The 23,526-nt window shown below is 42.4% G+C and overlaps 2 protein-coding genes across 2 annotated transcripts; both read right to left on the minus strand.

The window, feature by feature from the left end:
• Nucleotides 1–1,234: 1,234 nt before the first annotated feature.
• Nucleotides 1,235–4,460, minus strand: LOC148000761 (uncharacterized). The gene is made up of 4 exons (XM_087587035.1): nt 4,301–4,460; nt 3,392–3,551; nt 1,890–2,021; nt 1,235–1,447 (listed from the first exon to the last, which is right to left on the minus strand). The coding sequence occupies exons 1-4, from the start codon at nt 4,389–4,391 to the stop codon at nt 1,246–1,248; spliced, it is 585 nt and encodes a 194-aa protein (XP_087443161.1). The 5' UTR covers nt 4,392–4,460; the 3' UTR covers nt 1,235–1,245.
• An 11,162-nt stretch (nt 4,461–15,622) lies between these two features.
• Nucleotides 15,623–23,187, minus strand: LOC148000762 (disks large homolog 5-like). Its single transcript, XM_087587038.1, has 5 exons — nt 22,660–23,187; nt 21,762–21,924; nt 20,477–20,608; nt 19,842–20,018; nt 15,623–16,215 (listed from the first exon to the last, which is right to left on the minus strand). Exons 1-5 carry the CDS (start codon nt 22,808–22,810, stop codon nt 16,131–16,133), a joined length of 708 nt encoding a protein of 235 aa, XP_087443164.1. The 5' UTR covers nt 22,811–23,187; the 3' UTR covers nt 15,623–16,130.
• Between the last annotated feature and the right edge of the window lie 339 nt (nt 23,188–23,526).

Here is a 23,526-nt window from a genome sequence, read left to right on the forward strand (position 1 = left end):
AGGATTCTGCTAGCAAACATCAGATGAAGATGCAGAACTCTCAGCTCCTACAACACCATATCTGCTTAGATGCTGCCAGGCTCCCACCTTGATGATAAAGAACTGAAGATCTGAACCTTTAAGCCAGCTCCAATTAAATGCTGTCCTTTATAACATTTGTCTTAGTCATGGTATCTGTTCACAGTAGTGAAACCCTAACTAAAAACTTCACATAGATGCCTGGAAGTCTAGATAATTAGCATGCAGACCCCATAAATGTGTCCCTACATATCTCAAGAAACACTTTGTTCAGGTATGATCCATTGCAACTAGTAAGGAACACGATGAAGGACAAACGTCCACGGTAGGGGCTGGAGAGATGGCTCATCATTTGAGAATTTGTTTCTCAAAAGACCTGCAGGGCACCTAACAATCCTCTGTCACTTAAGTTCCAGGTGAAACCCAATGACCTCTTCTGGCCTTTGGGGAACAGCATGCACAGACCTATAGAAGGCAAAACACTCATAAATGTAAAATAAATCAACGACAACAACAAACAAAAACAAAAGCACCCAAAGGGGGGAAAACCAAAGGAGAAAACTCATAGGGCACCTTTGCCTGGATATTTTGTCCAGCTTTTAAAGAAATCTAGAAACTGAATTGTAAACTATGTGGTCTGCTTGAGTTGAAATCCCAAATGGAACATAGTACATTGTCAAGAACAAAAGTCATCATCCTAATCAAGAAGAACGAGAAAACAACCAACCATAAAAACCCTATCCCCTGAAAGCTCTTGCAATTTATTATCTCCTCTGTTCAGTTACAAATGATATCATGTTTGAAGGAAACCAAAAGCAAGCAATTCTGTTTCATGACTGCTTCTATACTCCCTATAATATTGTTTTATTTCCTGGGAGATACTACAGAACACCTGATGAATATTCCATTAATATGTTCAACACTCTCATCCACAAAAGAGTATATTTTAGTGGTCACTAAATATTTGATAAGGATACTGCATTGATTTTTTTCATCATGAAGTTGGTATTCAGAGTTGGACACACAATCTACACTGAAAGTACAATTTTCTTTGTATCTCAGTCTGACTGGGAAGTCATTGTGATGCCCAATCCCTGTGAGAATGCAGAGATCCATCTCTGCCTGAGAGCTGTGGGATTTCAGATGGTTACATCACACTTCAATAAAGAAGGTTCTTAAGAGTGACGAGTTCGAGATCACTGTTTGATTCACAAGGATACATTCGATTTACTCAAAAGCAACAGGACACAAGGATTCAATATCTGCGGTGTACATGGTCTTGCTGGCCTCCTCACAGAACCTCTTTCCCTCCTCACAGGATGCTTGCAGTTCAGTCTGCTCCACTAGCAGTTTTCTGTTCTCATTCATCAAAATCCTTACATTCTTCTTCAATTCATTGCATTCATTCAGGAGGTGGAAGTTTCTGATGCTGAATCAAAAACAAATAATGGTAAATCCCAGGCAGTTTCTGTTTGCCTGCGACTCCTGCAAGTACAATCATCCCTTCAAGGGCCCCATCCCCAGGCATCTCCAGACTAGAGCCACAGTTTGCATGTTAGCACCAATTAGAGGCAGGTCAAATCCCGAGTCCGCACTCCACGGGAATCAAAGTACTTCAGAAAATCCTGACACTAAGACGGTATATGCACATCAAAGAAGAGGAAATGGTGCATATGGGTGCTTATGTGTTCATGGTATTCTAAAACCATTGGCAGGTGGAGGGCCAATCCCCTCTGAGGGATGATAGAAGACCAGCAGCTATACAATCTTTCCATGTGTTTCTCATGGACCACAGATCTTTTTTCAAAGTCATAGCTGGACAGAAGTATTTCCCGCCTAGTGCTGGGGTCTCCTTTCTGTCAGTGACTCACCGGTAGGAATTGTTCTCTTGTGTGAGCTCCTTGTACTTCTCCATGGCATCACTTATCCAGTTGGTCATCTTATGCATATCCATCATTCTCATCTCATGTTGGGATTTAAGCATTGGCAATTCAACACTCAGCCTGTGTTAGAACATGACCCAAGGAACAATAACTGTCTGAACTCATGAGTTCAGAATTAGATGAAGTGTAAATAAAAAATACCCAATAAAAAATTCAAATTCAAGGAATGGGGGCTAGGGAAGAAAGTGGAAAACTCAAAGACCACAGCAAAAACACAACAGTGAGACTCAAACCCTCACTCTCCCATAGAAAATATTTCTCTGCAAATCAGCACACATTTGTTTTGAAATAAGGGCTCCTTAAAAGGCTGGTGAGATATGGTCCTATAAAGACCCTCTGTATAGGAGGAGGGAAAGTCTGAGAGCTGCTTCTTTGGGAATAACAAGTGCCAAGAATTTATTCCCACAGTGACCTTTTCTAGGTCACAATAAACCATCCTTGGATATTAAAAAAAAGAAAATAAAGTTCAAAGCAGGAAAATAAATAAATAAATAAATAAATAAATAAATAAATGAAATCAGAGTGTTCTCTGGACTACCTAAGCCCATTTATATAACACAAACTTGCTCCTTCCTATTGGTGCTGGTTAAACTCATTATCCTGGGCATTGGACGGCAGAGCCAGGGGACCAAATGGAGGGAGCCGACTTTCAAGATCTGGTCAGGTCAGCATGAAGGAATTGAACAGTTGTGTAAGAAATATAAGATATTTCCTCCAGTCTGTGCCACAGCCTTGGGTCCAACAGAAAGATGTGTGATGACATTTCTCTTGTTTTGAAAGCAGAGATTCTCAATCCTTGTTACATGACTCCCAGAGGCCGTAACTACTTTTTACAGGGAAGAGGATTCATAACACCTCCTCCTCTCAGGAGAGCCCTATGTGCCAGCAAGGTAAACAGAAGGAGCAAAGTGCTCTGTTGATCAATGACGGCCTCCACGGACTCATCACTATCATGACCTGCAAACTGTTCATCAAACAAATCCTCAGACCCAATCAAAGGTCCCAGACTCCCTGATCCTGAGCAAAACACACACAAATACTTTCACATCCATCCATACATACCAACCCATATACAAAAATAATTAGAATGCCAACTTTATCATAAAGGTGCCATAGAATCAGTGTATAATGACCAAAATCAGAGTAAGAGTGAGGACATTCAGGCATTTCATTCACACACTTAGATGCAGCAAGTGTGACCAGGTCCTTCCAGCTGTTGAAAAAATCCAATCCAACTCCAAGGAGCTCAGGGTCAAGTACAAGAGAGGTTGACCCTAAACACACAGCACCTAGCTTCTCTCACAGGCCAGCACCTGCCAAGGCTCCTTAAAGTCCAGGATGAGAGGTGAAACACTTTCTGGATGTGAGGAAATCTTGGCTTAGCAGAGAGAGCACAAGACAGTCAGTAGGTTACAGGGCATAATGACTACCTGTAGTTCAAACCATCATTGACATAAAGGTCCAGGATTCGAGAAAGTTCATCCCGCTCGATTTTACACTTCTGGATTTCAGATTTTAGTTCCTCCAATTTCTTTATACGCTTATCATGGTTACTGATGAAATTTTCTGATGATGCCTTCTGAATAAACCCTGTAGATAGATAAACACAAGTGAATGTACATATTGGATAGCCCATGGGTAGAAAAGACCATTCTGAGTCTCAAAATGGAGGTTGAGGAAGAGGAAAGGCTGGAGACTTGTTGAATCCCTGAAAGAGAAGAAAAGCTATCTCTAATGTGGACTCTTAAGCTATTTCCCTCTTCCCAACCTCCATTGCCATACATAAGCCTCACTCACTATTACATGATCCCTCATACTGAAAGATAGAATCTACCTCAGACATAAAGATTTGGGACATTGTCAGCAGATATCAGACGTGGAGCAGGTCAATCCTGGAGTTCACAGCACCATCAAACCCTAATCGTGTGTTCAAGCTTAAAGTGTCTGCAACCTCAATTCATGACTAGGGGGTGCATCCTTCCTTGTTCTTGTCATCACAGACTTAGTAACCTACAGGAATCTAGAGGATGAAGTGCTTCAGCACCCAACCATGAATGGGCACATTGTTATCCTCATAGGGCTTCCTCCTGGCATTCCTTGGCAGTAAAATTAAAAAGCTCATAGAAAAGAAGCTGCAGGCCTGCCAATTCCTGGCTCTCTGTCAAATTACTCATCAGGACTCTTGACTCTTGGTCTGCAATTGACAAATTCCAAGGCTCCTGCTTGTAAGGCCGACTCCTGAAAGGCACAGCTCAAACCTACCTCCTGGAGGAAGTTCCCCGACTCTACCCAGTACTCACTGTGCCTTCCCCAGAATGATTTCATTCTTCTGTACTTACAAGACAGGAGGCCAGCTTTCTTCTGCCTCGGTCTGGTCTCTCCTTGATCTCCCCTCTCCTTCTGAACTAGCTTGAGCAGCTGGTGAAACATGCCTGTTTGTGAACCCAAAAGGCACTGAGGGAATCCCACAGGCAGTTTGTGTCACCACAACACTGGTGACGTCACAGAAGATTCTAGTGCTCTCTTAGATACAAGAGATTGTCCAAGGAAGACATTACTGATGATGTCACTGGGAAGTTCTATGGCCTACCTGCTACCCAGCTCTCCCAAAAGCAACCAATTTCTATGGGGCCCTTTTCTGCAGCCTCTCCTGTGACCCAGGGAATATCCTTTGGCAACTTCTCCTCCAGAGTTAGATATTTCTCTCTGCTTCATCAGATGTCATCAATGCTCTTGATGGGGAGAGTTGATTACAACCCTGAATTGGAGAAGAGATTTTTGTTCGTATCTAAATCTCTAGGGACCACAAATGAGGACGATTTCTATCAATAATAAATCTACACCTGAGACGATGCACATACATACAGTCCAATTCCCAAAGTTTTCCTGTTTCCTAGAGGCCAATATATTTCTCCTATAATTTTAATTTTATAAAACCTGGATAATATTAGCTTATTGTGCATTCCTTGATAGCCAGTACTATTTCCACATACACGTCCATGTATTTCACAAAGTCAATGTTAATAATCCTACTTTTTTCAATAAAAACTCCCTTCTCTTTGGAATATAGGGGATCAACTACAGGGTAAATATAAAATCATAAATTTCTATACCTTCTTTTACATATTAAGTAGGACATCATCCCTTTCTCAAATATAGCCAGACAATTAAATTGGTCATCAGTGAGTAAAGGTCAACCTGGACTGCGTGTTCCTACATTGTAGCCCGACAGCCATCACTTCTCCAATATCTGTCTTCCTTAATTTCCAAGTCCAGGCATGAGGATATTGGGGGTTGCCCCTTGATACTTTACTCCTAGCAAACATAAGAATCAGCAGGATGGGCAGGGAGTCGAAGGGCCTGAGGTCAGGTTAAACCTCAATTTTAGTGGGTCCATAAGTTCAGGGGAAAGTCCATTTGGCATTGTCATCTGTGGCTTCTGTGTTCTTCTCCTAGGTTAGCTCAATCTGTGCTATGACGCCTCCTAACCTCACAGACATAAGAGTCAAAAACACGTCTGTCTTCTCTGGGAAGGGCTTTGCCTCTGACTCCCACCTGGAGTTGGACAACATCGCTATACAAAGCTCAAAACAGAGGTGTGGAGATGATGGATGCTTCAGAAGTTTAGGGTCATTTCTTCCAAATAAGGCACATATTTTTCCAATGTAATTTTTCCTTTGTTCTTTCACTCTTGGTGGCTGGCTTCTTTCCTGGCCTGAAGTATACTGGAGTCCAATCTTTTGGATGACTGAAGCATCTTTTTTTGAGATGACAGTCCCACCAAGGGGCCTGCTGCATACAGGCTCCTATCACCAAGGAAGTTGTTGCTACAGAATCATAGCATGGTGGTAGCAGCACATGATCTCTCACAGTCTTCTCTGCTGCACTTGCTAAAAGAATAATCGGGTTTTTTTGTTTTTTAATATTTTATTGGAAATACCTACAATGCTGGTCAGAGTTGATACATGCCTTTAATCCCAGCACCCATAAAGTTTTTTTTCTTTTTTCTCTTCTTTTTTTTGCAATTGTTGTTAGAATTCCTGTTGTTTTCTTTGGTAATTCCCTCTATTTGCTCTGTACCTAGAATGTTAAGTCCACACTCTTCATGGCCCTATTCTTCATGGTAAAGATTTTGCTCATACCACCCACACCACACATGATCACATTATTTACTTTCAAAGAAGGAAAACAGGCATGAAGAAGAGAGTTAACGTGTATGGTCTCAGGTAATCAACACATCATGAGTGCAGGATGGCATCCTAGGGTTTTGGATTACCCAAGCTTCTGGTTTTGAGATTGACAGGCCTCTGCAGAAGTCTCCAGTTGGGTAGCAGAGAGTCTGGAAAGGCTGAAATAATGGCTTCCCACGCATGGAAAAGGCTGCCCTTCAGTGCCTCTGCAGCCTGAGCAGAGGTCTACCAAGAGCACAAGGGCACTTGACCAGAGCTGGTAAGGGACTGCCTTTTGGATGATCTGTGAGACCTGGATGAACAGAGGCCTCCAGAGTCCTGATAAAGGGAAGGAGAGTCACATAGATGTGCTGGAAACAATCGATCTTTGGGCTGCAAGTCGTGCATTTATCTTTGCTGTGTAAATAGTATTTGTAAGTGACAGAGGCATCCTACTTTATCATGTCTAGTCACTCTAGTTGTTAAAGTGTTAGCTAGTGTAAACATAGTAGAGTTACTACAACATTACACGGTGTCCCATTTTGTTAAAGAACTTTATTTTATTTTTTATTTATACATATTTTACTTATTCACATTGCAAGCTGCTCACTGCCCCCTGACACCCGGTTACTCTCTCCCACAATCCTTCCCCAACTCTCCTAGTATATTCTTCTCTGGGTGTATGAGGGCCAGCTATCACAGTAGATCCCTTCTTCCACCAAAGCCAATTTACCCTGTCCTGGGGCAGGTGCTGAGGATGCTGGTAATGGATGCCTTGGGCTTTCTTCATGCTCCAATTTGCTGGCTTTGGGAAGTTCATGCAGATCTGTCTGTGAACTTGGTACTTCATATAGACAGCACACAAGAAGCACTGATTTGGATAATGTTCTTGAGAGTATATTTCAATCAAACTTACTCCCACTAATATCCTAAGAATGACAAAGGTAATGGGACACTATACATCTATTCCAGGAGTTTCCATTTCTGAGAGCAGCAGAATAGAAGCCCACAAATTGGCAAAGTTAAGTGAGGTCACACAGGGGACCTAAGAGCACACTGCTGCTTTCCTAGAGTGTATCCTAGAGGCTTATGGTATCTATACACCCACAGATCCATATGCACTGAACACCAGGCTATTCATTGCTTTTGTCACTCAGTTTGCCACAAATATTAGAAATCCCAAAAGTCAGAGAAATTTGGAGGTATGAATAAGTCCCAGGGGCTGGAGTAAGCTCAAAAAGTCTGTGACAACAAAGAACTGAATGAGAATCAGAGAGACAAGATGCTCACCAAGACCATAGTCGTATCCCATTAAGAAAATATGAATAATAAGCCACCAGGTGAAAATATAAAGTAGGAGGTCAGAGCCCTAGAAGGTCTATCCTTTGCCCTCAGGGAAGCAGCCATTATCTCAGCCATTCCAGGCCCTCGGCCACACAATCAGAGACTTCCCCCAACAACTCACTGACCTTTCTCAAAGACCTATCTGGGCTTCTCCCTGTAGAATAGGACATGCAGAGTCCTTGAGGACCCCGCCAAGAGGTCTCCTCCACACAGGCTCCTTGTGGGCAAAGGAAAATGTTCCTGCGGAATCTGCCATGGCAGCAGGAGTTTCAACCAGGCTGCTCTTAGTTCCAGCTCACTGGATGCAGGCCTGAGGCCATGGGGTGTCTTGGAAAGGAAGAAGCACACACTGGGGTGTCTTGGAAAGGAAGAAGCACACACTACCTCACAGCTCCCTCTGCTGGCGACTGCTAGAACTGTGATAGGACGTGTGTGTTTATTAGAAGCATCCACAAAGCTGATCAAAGTCAGCACACGCATTAATCCCAGGATTCAAAATTTATGTTAATCGTTGACGTTCTTGTTTTTTGTTTGGTTTTTGTTTTTAATCCCCCCTCCACAGCTAATTGCTCTATACCTAGAATATTAAGCATATGCTCTGGAGGGACCTATTCATGTTAGGCAATGCTTTTTTTCTTACTAACCACTCCACAGATGATCCCATTATTTACTTTCAAATAAGAAGACAGTCATAGAGAAGTGACAACCAGTATGTTCTCACAGAAGAAACACATCACGACTATGGAATGGCACCCCAATCTTTTGCATTTGTTATGCCTTTTAATTTTTTTCATTCTTTATTTGTTTTTAGTTACATTCAAATGTTATAGCCTTTCTCTGTTCCACACCCATATCCCCCTACCCCATCCCCCTCACCCTGTTTCTCTGAGGGTGTTCTCCCCCCCACCCAACACTTCCTGCCACCCTGCCCTGACATTCTCCTACACTGGGGCATAGAGCCTTCACAGGACCAAGGGCTTCTTCTCTCATTGATGCCCAACAAGTCAATCCTATTCTACACATGCTGCCGGAGCCCTGGGTCTGTCCATGTGTACCATTTGAATGGTGGTTTAGTCTCTTGGAGCTGTAGTTGGTTGGTATTATTGTTGTTATGGGGTTGCAAACGCCTTCAGCTCCTTCAATCCTTTCTCTGCCTCCTCCATTGTTCTCAGTTCAATGGTTGACTTCAAACATTCGCCTCTGTATTTGTCATGCTCTGGCAGTGCCTTTCAGAAGACAGCTATATCAGGCACCTGTCAGCTCGCACTTCTTGGCATCACCAATATTGTCTGAGGTTGGTGGATGTATATAGACTGGATCCCCAGTTAGGGCAGTCCCTGGGTAGCCTTTCCTCAGTCTCTGCTCCAGACTTCATCTCCACACTTCCTCCTGTGAGTATTTTTGTTCCCCCTTCTGAGAGGGACTGAAGCTTCCACACTTTGGTCATCCTTCTTGAGCTTCATGTGGTCTGTGGATTGCATCTTGGGTAATCTGAGATTTGTGGCTAATGTCCACTTATCAGTGAGTGCATATGATGTGGGTTTTCTTGTCATTAGGTTACCTCATTCAGGATCATATTTTCTAGTTCCTTCCATTGCTGTAAGATTTTCATGAAGTCATTGTTCCTAATAGCTGAGTACTACTCCACTGTGTAGATGTACCCCATTTTCTGTATCCATTCCTCTGTTGAAGGGCATCTGGGTTTTTCCCAGCTTCTGGCTGTTATGAATACGGCTGCTATGAACATAGTGGAGCATGTGTTTTTGCTGTATGTTGGAGCATCTTTTGGGTATTGCCCAGGAGAGGTATAGCTGGGTGCTCAGGCAGTGCAATGTTCAATTTTTGAAGAAACTCCAGACTGACTTCCAGAGAGGTTGTCCAGTTTGCAATCCTACCAACAGTGGAGGAGTGTTCCTCTTTCTCTGCATTCTCACCAGCATCTGCTAACACCTGAGTTTTTGGTCTCAGCCATTCTGACTGGTGTGAGGTGGAATCTCAGGGTTGTTTTGATTTGCATTTCCCTGATGACTGAGGACTTTGAACATAACAGAAAGCATTTTAAGAAATGATGCTACCCTAACTGGTGGTCTGCATGTAGTTGAGTGCCAATTGATCCATTTCTATCTCTTTCTACAAAGTTCAAATCCAAGTGAATCAAAGAAATCCACATAAAACCAAACATGCAGAAGCTAATAGAAGGGAAAGTGTCACAAAGGGCCTAGAACACATTTGCACAGGAGAAAGTTGTCAGAACAGAATACCAAAGGGTCAGGCTCTAAGATCAACAGTAAATGTATGAAATCTCAACAATCTGAAAACTTTCTTTAAAGCAAAGGACACTGCCAATAGGACAAATCAGCAAGCTACAGATTCGGAGAAGAGTTTTACCAACCCTACATGTGAGAGTGTGCCAAAATTAAAAATAAACAAAATACTCAAAAAGGTAAACTCCCAGACAACCAAATAACCCGACTTTTAAACTGGGATAGAGAGCTAAACCAAGAATTCTCAACTGAGGTATCTCAATGCCTGAGAAACTCATCAAGAAATGTTCAACATCCTTAGTTATCAGAAAAAGGAAAATCAAAACGAACCTGAGATCCTTCATTACACCAATCAGAATGGCTAAGATAGAAAACTGAGGCAGCAGCAGAGTGGGCTGGGATGTAGAGAAAGTGGAACACTCCTCCATTGTTGGTGTGATTACTAGCTGTATAGCCACTCTGGATATCAATGTGGAGGATAATGGGAACAATGCAAATAGCTTTACCTGAAGACCCAGCTTTACCACCCACTTCAGCGCATATACTCACACCTGATCCACATATGACAAGGACGTGTGGATGAATATGTTCATAGCAGCCTTACTCATATTAGTCAAATGCTGGAAACAACCACGATAGACCTCAACTCAACTGAGGAATTAATATAGAAAGTGCGCTCTATTCAAATAGAGGAACAGTACTCGGGTATCAAAGATGAATACACCAAGAACTTTGTAGGCAAAGGGATGGAACTGGAAAATAGTGAAGTAACAGAGATCGAAAAAGACATAACATGGGATGTATTTAGTGACAAATGGATGTTAGCCCAAAAGTTCAGAAGACCCACTATACAATTCATTGATCACACGAAGGGTAACATGTCAGAAGGCCAAATTGTGGATGCTTGAACCCACTTAAAAGGGGAAGAACATAATCATGGGAGGCAGAAGGATGGAAGGACCTAGGTAGAGGCAGGGAAGGATGGACAAAGGGTGGGGGGAGTAGCAACAATGAAAAGAGACAAGAGAGAAACCCAGAGGAAAAGTGGAATAAATAACAATAAGCATCAGTGGTGGGTGGTGAACTTGGGTAACCCAAATGAAAAATGAAGAAGTCAAAATCTTTTCATTTGCAGATGACGTGATACTATTTTTAAAACTAAAAAATGTATCACCATCTCTCTTTTTTTTTTCCTTTTCTTTTTTTTCGGAGCTGGGGACCGAACCCAGCTCGCTAGGCAAGCGCTCTACCGCGGAGCTAAATCCCCAACCCCAATATCACCATCTCTTAAGACTGATAAATACATTCATAAAAGCACAATACAATGGGAACACACAAAATTTCTTAGCCTTCCTTTATGCCAATCCAAATCATACCATGAGAAAATCTGGGAAAAATTCCCCTCATAATCATCTGAAAATATAAAATGAAATAATGTGGATTGAAATACTTAAAATGCAAAGACAAATATGAATTAGTTAGAGGTGATCCTAAATAGAGACAACTTGTCTCTAAAAAATTAAGTTTCTTAAAGCTGAAAATACATTCATTAAAGTAGTAGAATGCAAAATAACACACAAAACTCATTATCTTTCCTGTATACCAAAAACCAACTATGGGAAAGAAATCAGGGAAATATTCTACTCAAAATAGTCTTAAAATATATAACAAAACACCCTGGATAAGCACACTTATAAAGCATACTATTAGTAAGAAGACATATAAAGTACCTTGTCCATATGAAGCCAGACAAGAATTTGTGGATCTAGAAGACAAGGTATGAAGGACTGCGTGTAAATCCCAGTGACTGAGAAAGCAGCCTGGAGCCAGTTGTGTTACTGAGACTTCAGACAGCTTGGCCTTTACACATGTGACACAGCAGACTTCCATGAGCAAATCCTTAGCCTGGAAGATGTAGTTATGGTAGCCAAGAAGAACAAACACAGACCTGTCCCCTTTGCCTGCCTCTTACTACTCTGATGTCCCACATCACAGGAGGGTGAATGGTCTTCCGCATACCCTGAGACACAGCTCACAAGGGACAGCACCTGTCTTCAACAGAGCTTCATCTGAGCCTGCCCTTGGCCTGTGGTGGATGTGCAGGAAGTGAGCTGACAGGTGAAACGTAGCCTGGCTGGGTCTCAAAGTGCAGCTTGAGACTCACCCACTGTGATTGTCAACACTTCCATGTCTCCATTGGGAGGGCAGTGTCACAAGGTCCTCCTACTGTCTTTTCACTCCATTCACATGCTTCGTGTGACACAAGCTCATTCACAGTTCACAGGAGGCAGCATAGCTTCAGAGCCCTCATGTCGGGCCACAGAAGCCAAGAGAGCAATGTCACAGTTCACAGTGATAATGTAGATAAGCCAGGGCATTTCCTCCAAGTTTTACTTTCAAGTGTATCCTTTTATTGCAGTTTACGCTACTCTTTCTAGAAGGCCACCATACAGGAGAGCATTTGGATGACGTCACTGGGAACTGCCAGGGCCTCCTGCTAACCAGCTTTCCTTATGGTGACCAGATTCTGAGGTGCCATCTCCAGGAGGCTCTCCAGTGACACAATGGAACCCTTTCCATATCTCCTCCCTCTAAAGCTAGAGATTTCTCTTTGCTCCATTAGTAGTTACATGCTCTGAAAGGGCAGATTGCGTCAGGGGCTTGGCATGGGGAGAAAGATCACGGGACATGGGATGGAAGACATTCTTCTGCATAATAATTTTATTCCCAGATCCATTCCTGTGACATACATTCCCATTTCCTAGGTTTTCCTGTTTCCCAAAAGTCAGTATTTCCCTCCAGACCTTTAATTTATTGGATATTGGATTTCATTTTCTTATTGTGCATTCCTTCCAAGGTGTCTTTCTTTACATATATTCATGGATGTGTACTCACAAAGTCTCTGTTTTGCATCCCTCTGTTGCAATGATCTTGGTAACATAGTTAATCCAGTTACACAGTGAATATACAACTTTAAATGTTGTGCACCTACTTCAAATGATAAACTTCCAAATCCTTTCTCCAAAAAATAACCAGATATCAGTGAGCAAAGGACAACGTGGACGGAGATTGGTCCTCTGCAGTTCCATTAGACGTCACTTCTCTAGTGTCCACCTTCCTGAGGTCCCAGGGCCAGGCCTGACGGTGTTAGAGTTTGGACCATGATCCTGTATTCATGCCAAATGTAAGATCCAGGAGGTTGGGCAGGGAGTGGAAGGGCTTGAGGTCAGGTGAAAGCTCAACTTTAATAGGTCCAGAAGTTCTGGAGGGAGTCTATTTGGCATTGTCATCTGTGGCTTCTACGTTCTTGACCTAGTTGTGAGGAATCCATGTTAAAATTCCACCTAACCTCATAGCTGTAAGAGTGTAAAACATCGCCACGTAAGTTCATTGCAAATTGCTTTCATTGTCCTTTCGTTGCCCACTACCACCAGGTCCAATATAGGGGATATTGTAGATAGATTTAGAGGTTCACTGGGTCTCTCTGATAGTCAAAGTAATAGACTTTACAGAGAACTGGACAGACAGGATTTCAAGAATAAAATAGTTGAAGAATTCTGCCAACCTCTGATCTCTAAGACTTAGAAGCAATGGGGCGTGTATTCTAAACATAATATTATAGGGTTCAATCCCTCCTTGTATGGAGTACAGCAGTCCCAAAATAAGAAAAGAGCCTTTCCACCTTTCCTGGACTCTAATGAGAGTTTTCTTAGTGTCTCCTTTAATGTCTTGTTCATTATTTCCACCTACCCAGAATTCTGCACAACAAAGACTCCAAACTATTCATACATCTTTGACTGTTATTCATAGGCTTTGGCCATGAGAGCTGGGCTATTATAGGACAGCATTCCTAGTCAGTGGCAAAATTAGGAGGAAAGTTCCTAGCAGAGCTTTCTAGTTGCTCTATGATCAGTTTCAGTCCGATGTAGTGAGCTTCTACTCACCCAGAAAGGGTATCAATAAAAACAAGCAGGTACTTTTATCTGACTCTAGGAGGCCATGTGTCAGTTAATTCAGGTTCCCATAATTTATCCTAGCGTTGGCTACCTGTATGCAATCCTTTCTGGGTAAATGATCTCTGTTTTTTATTTACATAGGTGTAAATGTGACATCTGGCTTTGACATCTCCTTCTACACTGTCCAGTGTATGTAGGCGTAACATACCTTGGTGTTGGCAACTCAGAGAGTTCTGTGGACCCAAGACAAGTAGTCTGGTAAAGCTGAGTTACCAGAAACCTGCCAATTCTTTCTGGAAGAATGATCTTTCCCTCTGGTGTTCACCACTAACCTCTGGCCTCAAGCTATCCATTTGATTCTTTTGCATCCTCGCCTCTTAGTTATACTCAAAATACACAAGATCTAAGGCACAAACCACATGAAACTCAAGAAGGATGACGAAAATGTGGATTCTTCACTCCTTCTTTAAGGGGGGAACAAAAATATTCACAGGAGGGGATAGGGAGGAAAATTTTAGGGCAGAGAATGAAGGAACGGCCATTCAGAGCCTGCCCCACATGTGGTCCATATAGATAGATAGATGATAGATAGATAGATAGATGATAGATAGATAGATATAGATATAGATATAGATATAGATATAGATATATAGATATATAGATATATAGATATATAGATATATAGATATATAGATATATAGATATATAGATATATAGATATAGATATAGATATAGATATAGATATAGATATAGATATAGATATAGATATAGATATAGATATAGATATGGATATATATCCACCAAAACTAGATAAGATGGATGAAGCTAAGAAGTGCATGCTGACATGAACCGGATATAGCTCTCTCCTGAAAGACACAGCCAGAACATGTCAAATACAGAGTCAAATGCCTGAAGCGAACCACTGAACTGAGAACGGGACACCCATTGGAGGAACTAGGGAAAGGACTGAAGGAGCTGAAGGGGCTTGCAACCCCATAAGAACCAACCAGAGCTTCCAGGGACCAAACCACTGCCCAAAGACTACACATGGACTGACCCTGCGTAGGTAGCAGTAAATAACATTGTTGGGGCAACACTGGAAGGAGAAGCCCTTGGTACTACCAAGGTTGAACCCCCAGCGTAGGGAATGTTGGAGAGGGCAGTAATGGGGGTTGGACAGGGAGGGGACACCCATTTAGAACGGGAAGGGGAGGGGTTAGGGGGCTGATGGACAGGAAACCAGGAAAAGGAATAACATTTGAAATGTAAATAAGAAATGCCCAATTTAATAAAAATGGGAGAAAAAGAATAACAACAAACAAACCAACAGAACAATAAAGAAAATGTTCCAGGGGCAGTGCAGGGGAATAGTGGTGAACAATAAGGGGGATGTATAGGGGATACACATATGGGGAAGGGAGAGGGAAGGGAATGGGGGCTTAAGGATGGAAATAAGGAAGGGGAATAACGTTTGAAATGTAAGTAAAGAAATATACCTAATAAAAAATTTAAAAATATCGTTCCTCCAAAATTGCTGGAATTCAATAAATGTGCAGTTATAACCGATGCTTTATTATAAGGAATGCAGAGGCATACAGCTCTGTGTGTCCTGGTCGCTTTTTATATTCCTATACTGAATGTTTTTATTTCCTCTAATGTATTAGAGAAATACTTGTGTTTCTCCTTTGTTTGTCACTATAAAGGAAGCTAAATTTGTGAGCACAGGGATAAAGCAAGGATAATTTTCATCATGTATGTGGGATCCACAGAGCACGATACACTGTCTACATCAAGAGCACAGTTTCCTGTGCAGCTCTGGCTGCTGTGAACTGATGGTGAAGCCTAAGCTGCATGAGACTTGCAGAAAACCACTGTTGCCTTACACTTGTGCTGTTACAGGAGGAAGAACCACACACGACTCAGGACGGTCTTGTGAGTGAAGGGTTAAAGGTCACATTTTTATTTATTGGCAAAAATTAATTTATTCGAGAACATTTTAAAGTGGGGAGTCAATGAGTTCAATGTATATAGCCTTAAGAATATAGCATATTAATTAAAAAACTAAAGTTAACAAATAAATAACAAAACTTCAAACGTAAACAAATAAAACCAAATGCATAAAACCAAACTTCAAACTAAAAACAAATATAACAAGTAAATTAGTCAGCATTCAATTCCTGCTGATTCTTCAACATATAACTCCAGCCTGTTGCTGGCCTTGCAAACACAGCAGAACGGCAGGTAAGATGGTAAAAATCTCCTCAAGATGAATGTAGACCTGCCTCACTCGGAGTGGTTGGTTGTTGATGGACAAGTCGTCAAAAGGTTAAACGTGAGGCGTGTTCCAGGCCACATCTCAAGGTCTTTCAAATTTAGCCCAAGATTGGTATGGTTACAAGGACTGAGATGTGGGAGGTGGTGTCAATCTTTGCACCCTCAGTGCTCCTGGTGGACAGTTCTGTCTCTGAGAGCTGTAATCCTGCTCTGTGCCCTGGGAAAGCTTCTGCTGCAGTGTTCAGACCTAGGGGTGGAAAAGGCCTGGTGAGAACCTGCCATGTCACTTATCCCATACACAGCAGCACAATTCAGCAGGATAATCCAGGATGATCTTTCATCTGAGGTCATTCTCTCATGCCCAAGAGAGAAGGGTAAGAGATCCCACAGGCCTGCATATTTTCCCAGCTTTTAAAACTGCTAAAAATTAAACAGTGAACAGCAGATAATTCCAATCATACGTATACATTATATTTTAATATCATGTAGCAATGTCTCAATGTCAGATGAGGAGAGATATGAACAAACTAGAAAACAATAGGAAGGCCTTGGAAGTCTGGCCATCACTGAAATGAAGACTATTATTATTCCTCCAGTGCAGGAATATGCCTGGGGTCCACATGACAACCTCAATATCTGCAAAGACCCAGAGAAACAATATCTCAAGAAGTACATGCACACTGAAGTGATATTATACTTGGCAAGAATATGCTGCATGGAAATCTTGCCGAGGGTAGGCATTGAAGTCCAAAGGAGATACTCATGCAGAAAATAAACTATACCACTCCTTTGTTTATGTGTATCGTAAAACTATTTGTGGGGAGACCTAAAGGCACTGGGCTCAGATAATACAAGAGAGCACAGACTGGAGGGATCAGTACACAATATCCAGAATCTCTATGGATCACATACACTTCATGGACGGAATTTCTTTTAAAATGGACAAGAAAAATATTCTGAGCTGCTCCTAGCTGACAGGTGCTGAGAACTATGGAGAAAGTCACACACCCAATAAGACAGTTTATAAGTACAGGGAATCTACTTGGGTCCTCTCATCCTGTGCTTTCAAATCCTCTCATTGACACTGAAATGATGCTGCATCTTCTCAGGCAAGGCCTTTTGCTCAGTGACCAGTTTTTGCTGATTCAGGGGGTCCTGCAGACTTTCCTCCATTCTCTCCTCATCCTGGTCATTAGAAGATTATATTGTCCATGGAGACATACATGTATACAGACACAGACAGACAGACACCCAGACATACACACTTTTGAACTCACCCAAATATATTTGTTCACATATACAAGCAGAGTATTTTGCAGAATGTGGTTAGTTTCCCAGTTAATGGTAATAGAAGGGTTCACCCAGTCTACTATTGTGGCATAAAAAAAAAAAACCTGGAGTGGGGTAAGTACACAGTGAGCATAGCCTAAAGACAGCTCAGCCAATAAAGTGTATTCCCATGAAAATCAGAAATTAGAAATGTGACATCTAGGCCTGTTAGCCAAGCCTGCTTAGCAAGGTCACAAGGCTGTGCACAGGAGGCTGATTTCAGGAAACAGAGCACTGGGGGGGGGGGGGGCAGGTGAGCCTCTTCAGTCCTCTGGCCCACTGTTTCCCAGTGCATGCAAAGTGAGCTGCATTTTCCAATATGAGGTCCCTTTACCATACAGTACCTGACAGGGGAAACAAACTACCAGCACAAACAGCTAGGAAATCTCCATAACCACAATCCAAGGTAAAACTTGGACTGGGATGCTATCAGATATAATTCCAGTAAGATAAGGCTAATTCAAAGCCAAATGCTGGCAGGTATAATCAAACTCAGCCACAGTCCATGGAAGGGCTGGACAACATTGTACCTTTTCACTTTCTGACTGGTGGACATCTGGATAATTTTGCTGCATGGCTGCTCTGAGGTGAACCACTACAACACTAATGTGCCACAGTTTCTCTGCTCACACCTACTTCTTGTTCTGGAATCGCTGTGTCAAAAGGTTGAACTTTCACAAGAGTTGTACATGGCTTCTCACAGGGCTACCCATTTGACACCTCCAGCAATGTCTGAGGGTCATCACTGTTCTAAACCCTCCTTACAGATGATTTTCACTCAGATCAAATGATTTTGAATAACAATGGTTAAGATTGCCACAACACAACACAGGGTGAGTGCTTTGGACGATTTTGAGCCTAAGTTTCTGTCTGAGGCAAAGATGTGATTTCACCTCAGCATAACTCCTGGACATCTTCTGCCTGAAGATTCAACTCTAAGCAAATTAATCTTTCAATTAACAAATTCCAGGCCAAACTCCAAAGCCAAGGTATATTCAACCAATTAGGCCAATCTGGAGAGAAAGTGGTGGCAGGTAACGATTAACATAACCAGGATGCTGAGAAGACACAACAAGCCACATGACCTTCCAGTGTTACTATACACCGAGAGCAAAGAAGGCAGAAGAGCTCTGAGTCATCAGTTTCTACACTGAGGTATATAGATTTTACACAGCAGCCTCTCCTCACATCCCTGTACCCTATTCAAGTTTTCTCCAAGTAATATCAATGTTTATGAATAGTTTTCCCAGTGTAAATAGTTTGAATAGTGATCAAGACCCCATTAAGAACAGTTTAAAATGTAATTGGAAAGATTATGTTTTCTCTTCTTCTTTCTCTCTCGGAGTGTTTGTTTGTTTGTTTGTGTGTGTGTGTGTGTGTGTGTGTGTGTGTGTGTGTATACTTTTACATGTTTCTAAATATGCACATATAGACTTATACAATATATATATAAATATATATATGTGTCTGTGTTCAGAAACTTGATGACTTCACACACACATGTGAAAAAGCACACATATACACACACTTACATATATAAGACCCCCATATCACAAACAATTAAAACAAACAACTTCCAAAGTACAATATGCACCATAGTCATAAACATGATCACACATATATGTACCCACAAACACACAAAAAACACCCCCACACACAGAGTCAGAGAGAGATGGAGAGAGGGAGAGAGAGAGAGAGAGAGAGAGAGAGAGAGAGAGAGAGAGAGAGAGAGAGAGAGAGAGAGAGAAAACAGAAATCATAAGTGAGAAGCAGAAAAGAATGGGGAGGCCATCATGCTGGAAGAACAGTTGCTGAATACAGATTAGGCAAAGGAAATGTGTCAAGTGAGAGCTTAGACATTGCTCTCCATCCCTTATAGAGTAAACCTGTGTAGGGAATGCACTTCTTGGGCACACTAGGTTGAGAGAGCTGGAGAAAAATTTCCCTCTTATCCTCACATATCTCACACAAACCCTCACCCTGAGAGAAGTCTTTCTTACATCCCTGTTCATCCAGTCAGCTCCAGGACATAAGCCACAGGAAAGAACACTAAAACACTGACATAAAACAGGACGGACAAACTGCTTCTCAAGCTCTGTCACTGTAAACCACGATTTGGACAGGCAGAAGGGACCATTTTCAATGTACAGGGAAAAGGAGAGAAAGTCCACAAGCTCCATCATGACTGACAATGGGAGCCATTCTTTTGGCAATTGAACTGAACTCTAATCAGTTCTGTGCACTACAAAGACGGCTACCACATGGCATCCCGCTAGCATAATGGCATGTAAGTGTGCAGTGTGTGATCAACAGATCCCCCTTAAGGAAATGCATTTTCTAGTTGAGCAGGAGGATTTGGTTGTCAATCCTCCAGTTTCTTGCATGAAGCTAACATCACAGAAAGTTTTGTAAATGTTCAAAGAGATGAACAACTGGATGAGACCTAGGAGAGTGTCTGGATAAGTTGGAGAAGGTTAAACTGGTTTGACTTGGTTTATGCTTAGATATCAGGAGAACCTGCCCTTGATGCTTCATTCATCCTACCTGAGGCTGCTTGATACACGGATTTTCATACTGGCTTCCCCACAGATCCTTGTTGTTTCCTTAATGGACTCTTCCAGTGCAATCTGTTCCCATAGAAGCTCCCTGTTCTCATGCCGTGCTCTCTGGGCATTGTTCTTCAGCTCAAACAACTCAGTTAGGAGGGGGCAGAAGCTGCGGCTGAGACACAAAGAAAAAATGGTGACTCCCAGCCAGTCTCCAACTTCCTCCCACGTCTCCAAGTCCATTACTCCTTCTTGGGTCCTGATCCAAAGAGAGCCCCAGATTATAGTCCAAGTCCACAGTAGCCATGGAGCATGACCTAGAGACAGGTCAAATGGAGAAAAGAGCCACATTCCAGAAGACTCAGGGCACTTCTCAAAAACCTGACACCATTGATTCAAGTTTTTCTCAGAAGAGGACTTAATCCCTATGTGTGCTTATTTGTCCATTTTATTAGAATGTCGCTTGGAGGCCAATCTTTCTGTGTCCTGTGTGTCCTAGAGCCTTCCTTAGACACAGGCTTCCTGGTCTGCTTTAAACACTATAAAGCCTGATCCTCACTTTACTTCAAAGATAAGAATGGGCTGACACATGCTGTGCCCTGTGCTGGGGTCACAACCTTGTAAGTTACTCACCAGTACCAGTCATTTTCCAGTGTGAGGTGTGTACATTTGACCAAAGCTCTATTGACCTGCTCGCTCATTTTCTTCATGTCGGTCATCACTTCCTCGTGCTGCATCGTGAGCATCTCGGACTCAAAGTTGTTCCTGTGGTAAGGCATGGTCCAAGGATGAAATAACATTATGAATGAAGGATTCAAGAATTACATGAATTCAGACTGAATCCTGAACTACCCCAGCCTAGGACATGCCAAGCCCTTACTTCTTGGTACTGGGTCCATTTGGTATTTATTAAGTTTATTATTATGAACACGGACACAGCAGTCCAAGCAAACAAAAGGAGGGAGCTGATTTGCTTGAGCTCCCTGAGGGGGTTTGAAGGAATAGACTAGCTTGCCATGAACATTTGAGGACCCTGTGCCACGATCCAGGCTCCAACTTAAGCCCATGAAGACTATTGTCCTGTTCTTAGGTAACAATTCTCAATCATAGAATCTATTGCTACATGAAAACCCAAAGGAACATGAACAGTATTTACAGGGAAAAGAATTTATAACACGCACCAGGAGATTCCCATGTGCGTCCACCTGAGCAGATGTGAAATGTTCTACTGCTCACAGTGAGGCTCTCACCCTCATCATCATCATGCCATGGAAATTGACACAGGATAATTCTCAGGCCAAATCAGTACATAGAATACCCAGATCTTAAGTGATACACACAAACACACTCACACATGCATACACACACACACAAACTCACACAAAACACTCTCTCTCTCTCTCTCTCTCTCTCTCTCTCTCTCAAATACAATTAGAATGCCAATTAAATATAAGGATGTGGCATTATCTCCAAATACAATGAATAAAATCAGAGAAAACCAATGATACCCTGTTGTCAGTCCAGTCACACACTGTGAGGCACCAAGTGGGATTGGGCCCCTCCAGTTCTTCACAGGACCTATTGAACCCAAAGCACCTCCACGTCAATTACAACAATGATTGGTCATAATCAGAGCACCTAGAAATTCCCACAAGCCAACACCTGTCCAGGCTACTTAAATCACACAATGAGAGCTCACACACTACTACCCTCACTCCCAGACTGTGATTCAATCAGGCCACAGGCTATGATTTACGTTTGTAGGAATTAAAATAGCCTGTGCCACCATCCCATTCCCATCTGAACTTCACATTCTGATACAATCAGGAAAGTGCTTTTGACCATGAGGACACCCTGGAGTTGTAGCCTACTGCGATGTGAGGACATGTGGATTTAACAGAACTTGCATTGTGACTACCTGTCATTTAAATTCTTTCCCGGGTAATCCGCCAGGATTCTCCTGAGTTCATCTCTCTCCTTCTGCATCTTGTGGAGTGCAATTTTGAGGTTCTCCAGACGCTTCATTCTCTCCTCCTCAACAGGTGTTGTGGAGGGTTGGGATGATGCCTTCTGATCAAACTCTGTAGGTAGATAAACACCAGTGAACAGGCATATATGTGGACACAGTGTCAAGAAAAACTATGCTTACTCTAAACAGAAGTCTGAGGATGAACAGTTCTACAGATACAGTGAATCCCTGACAGAGCAAGAAAGCTATCTCTAAGCTGAACTCAGCTAGTTCCCTGTTCCCACCATCAGAGCCATATGATGACATATGCCATCATAGATATAGACCACACCTCCTAAAGCCATTCCTCTGGCGCTGAAATTCTAAAGCTGGCCTAAACAAGAAGAATTGGAGGACCTTCTCAGCTAATGTCTGATGTGAGGCAGGTAAGTCCTTGAGTCCAAGCTGCTTAACATCTTGAATCCCTAGTCTGTGTGTTCAAGGACAAAGTGACTGAGACCTTGATATATGACCAGGAGAGTATCCCTCTTGGCATCTATTACCCACGTAATCTACAGGACACTGCTGAGAATGAAGTGCTTCAACAGCCGATCCTGAGAGAGACACTTTGTTATTCTTACAGAGGCTCATCCTGGTATTCTTTGACACTGCCCATGATGTTAAAGAGATCCAAGGAAAGCCCCTTGACATATAACAGTTCTTGGTTTTCTGTCAAACTAATGATCAGAAATTGTGTCTGGGTCAGCCATTAGGAAGACTGGGGCTCTAAATCATACGTCCTACTCCTGGAAGGACCAGCTCAAGCCAACCTCCTCCAGGAATCCCCCTTGCCCTGCCCAGTACTCACTTGACCTCCTCCAGGACCTTTCCATTCGTCTTCTTCTCCAACGTGATGGAGGGCTGGCCTCCCTCTGCCTTGGTCTGGTCTCTGCATGGATATGATTGTCCCTCCGAAAGAGACTGAGGATCCTGGAGAACATGCCTCCTCGGGAACCCATTAGAAACTGAAGGGAAATCGCTCAGGCAGTTGGTGTCACCACAACACTGCTGACATCACAGAACATTCTAGTGTCTCCTGGATACAAGAGAATTTCCAGGGAAGACACTACCGGTGATGTCACTGGGAAATGCCATAGCTTACTTGCTAACTACCTCTACCAGACTGGCCAGTTTCTGCAGTGGCTTTTCCAGAGACTCACTTTTGAGCCAGGAACACCCATTCGCACACTCTCCTTCCAGAGCTTCAGAGTTCTCACTCCTTCATTACAACTCAGTTGCTGAGGAGAGGGAGAGTTGTATCCGGGCTTGAAATGGAGAAAACATCTTTGTTAACAGTCAAAGATCTAAAGACCGTGGATGATGGATATTCTTCTCCCTGAAATGTATAAACCCAGGGTCCATGCATGTGACATATAATCCAATTCCCACAATTTTTACTGTTCCCTAGAGTCCAATATTTTTTTTCCTACACCTTTAAATGTATGCAAGTTGGAGTACGTTGTTTCATGGATTGTGCCTTGAGAGGGGTCATGGTTTCAATATATTCACCCATGTTTTTTCCTGAAATCTTGGCCTTACCATCCCATTTTATGCAATGGAAACTCCCTTTTCCTGGCAAAAAAGCTTCTCAGGTATAGGTCAAACATCAAATTGTAATCTTTCTGTACATTCTGAAAATTTAAAATCCCCAAAAGTGAGGGAACTGAGACCCAAG

Source organism: Rattus norvegicus, chromosome 15, assembly GCF_021556685.1.
Source record: "Rattus norvegicus strain SHRSP/BbbUtx chromosome 15, alternate assembly SHRSP_T2T, whole genome shotgun sequence".
NCBI classification, from domain to species: Eukaryota; Metazoa; Chordata; class Mammalia; order Rodentia; family Muridae; genus Rattus; species Rattus norvegicus.

Bases quoted from the DNA above. Each gene is read 5' to 3' on its own strand.
- LOC148000761 (XM_087587035.1), bottom strand. From the start codon at position 4,391: ATGTTTCACCAGCTGCTCAAGCTAGTTCAGAAGGAGAGGGGAGATCAA. The intron at 2,022-3,391 runs GTAGTCATTATG...GTTCTAACACAG, and splicing joins AATGATGGTTTGAACTACAG to GCTGAGTGTTGAATTGCCAA. The intron at 1,448-1,889 runs GTGAGTCACTGA...TTTTTGATTCAG, and splicing joins CAAGAGAACAATTCCTACCG to CATCAGAAACTTCCACCTCC.
- LOC148000762 (XM_087587038.1), bottom strand. From the start codon at position 22,810: ATGGGTTCCCGAGGAGGCATGTTCTCCAGGATCCTCAGTCTCTTTCGG. The intron at 20,609-21,761 runs GTAGTCACAATG...GCCTTACCACAG, and splicing joins GGAAAGAATTTAAATGACAG to GAACAACTTTGAGTCCGAGA. The intron at 20,019-20,476 runs GTGAGTAACTTA...TTTGTGTCTCAG, and splicing joins CTGGAAAATGACTGGTACTG to CCGCAGCTTCTGCCCCCTCC.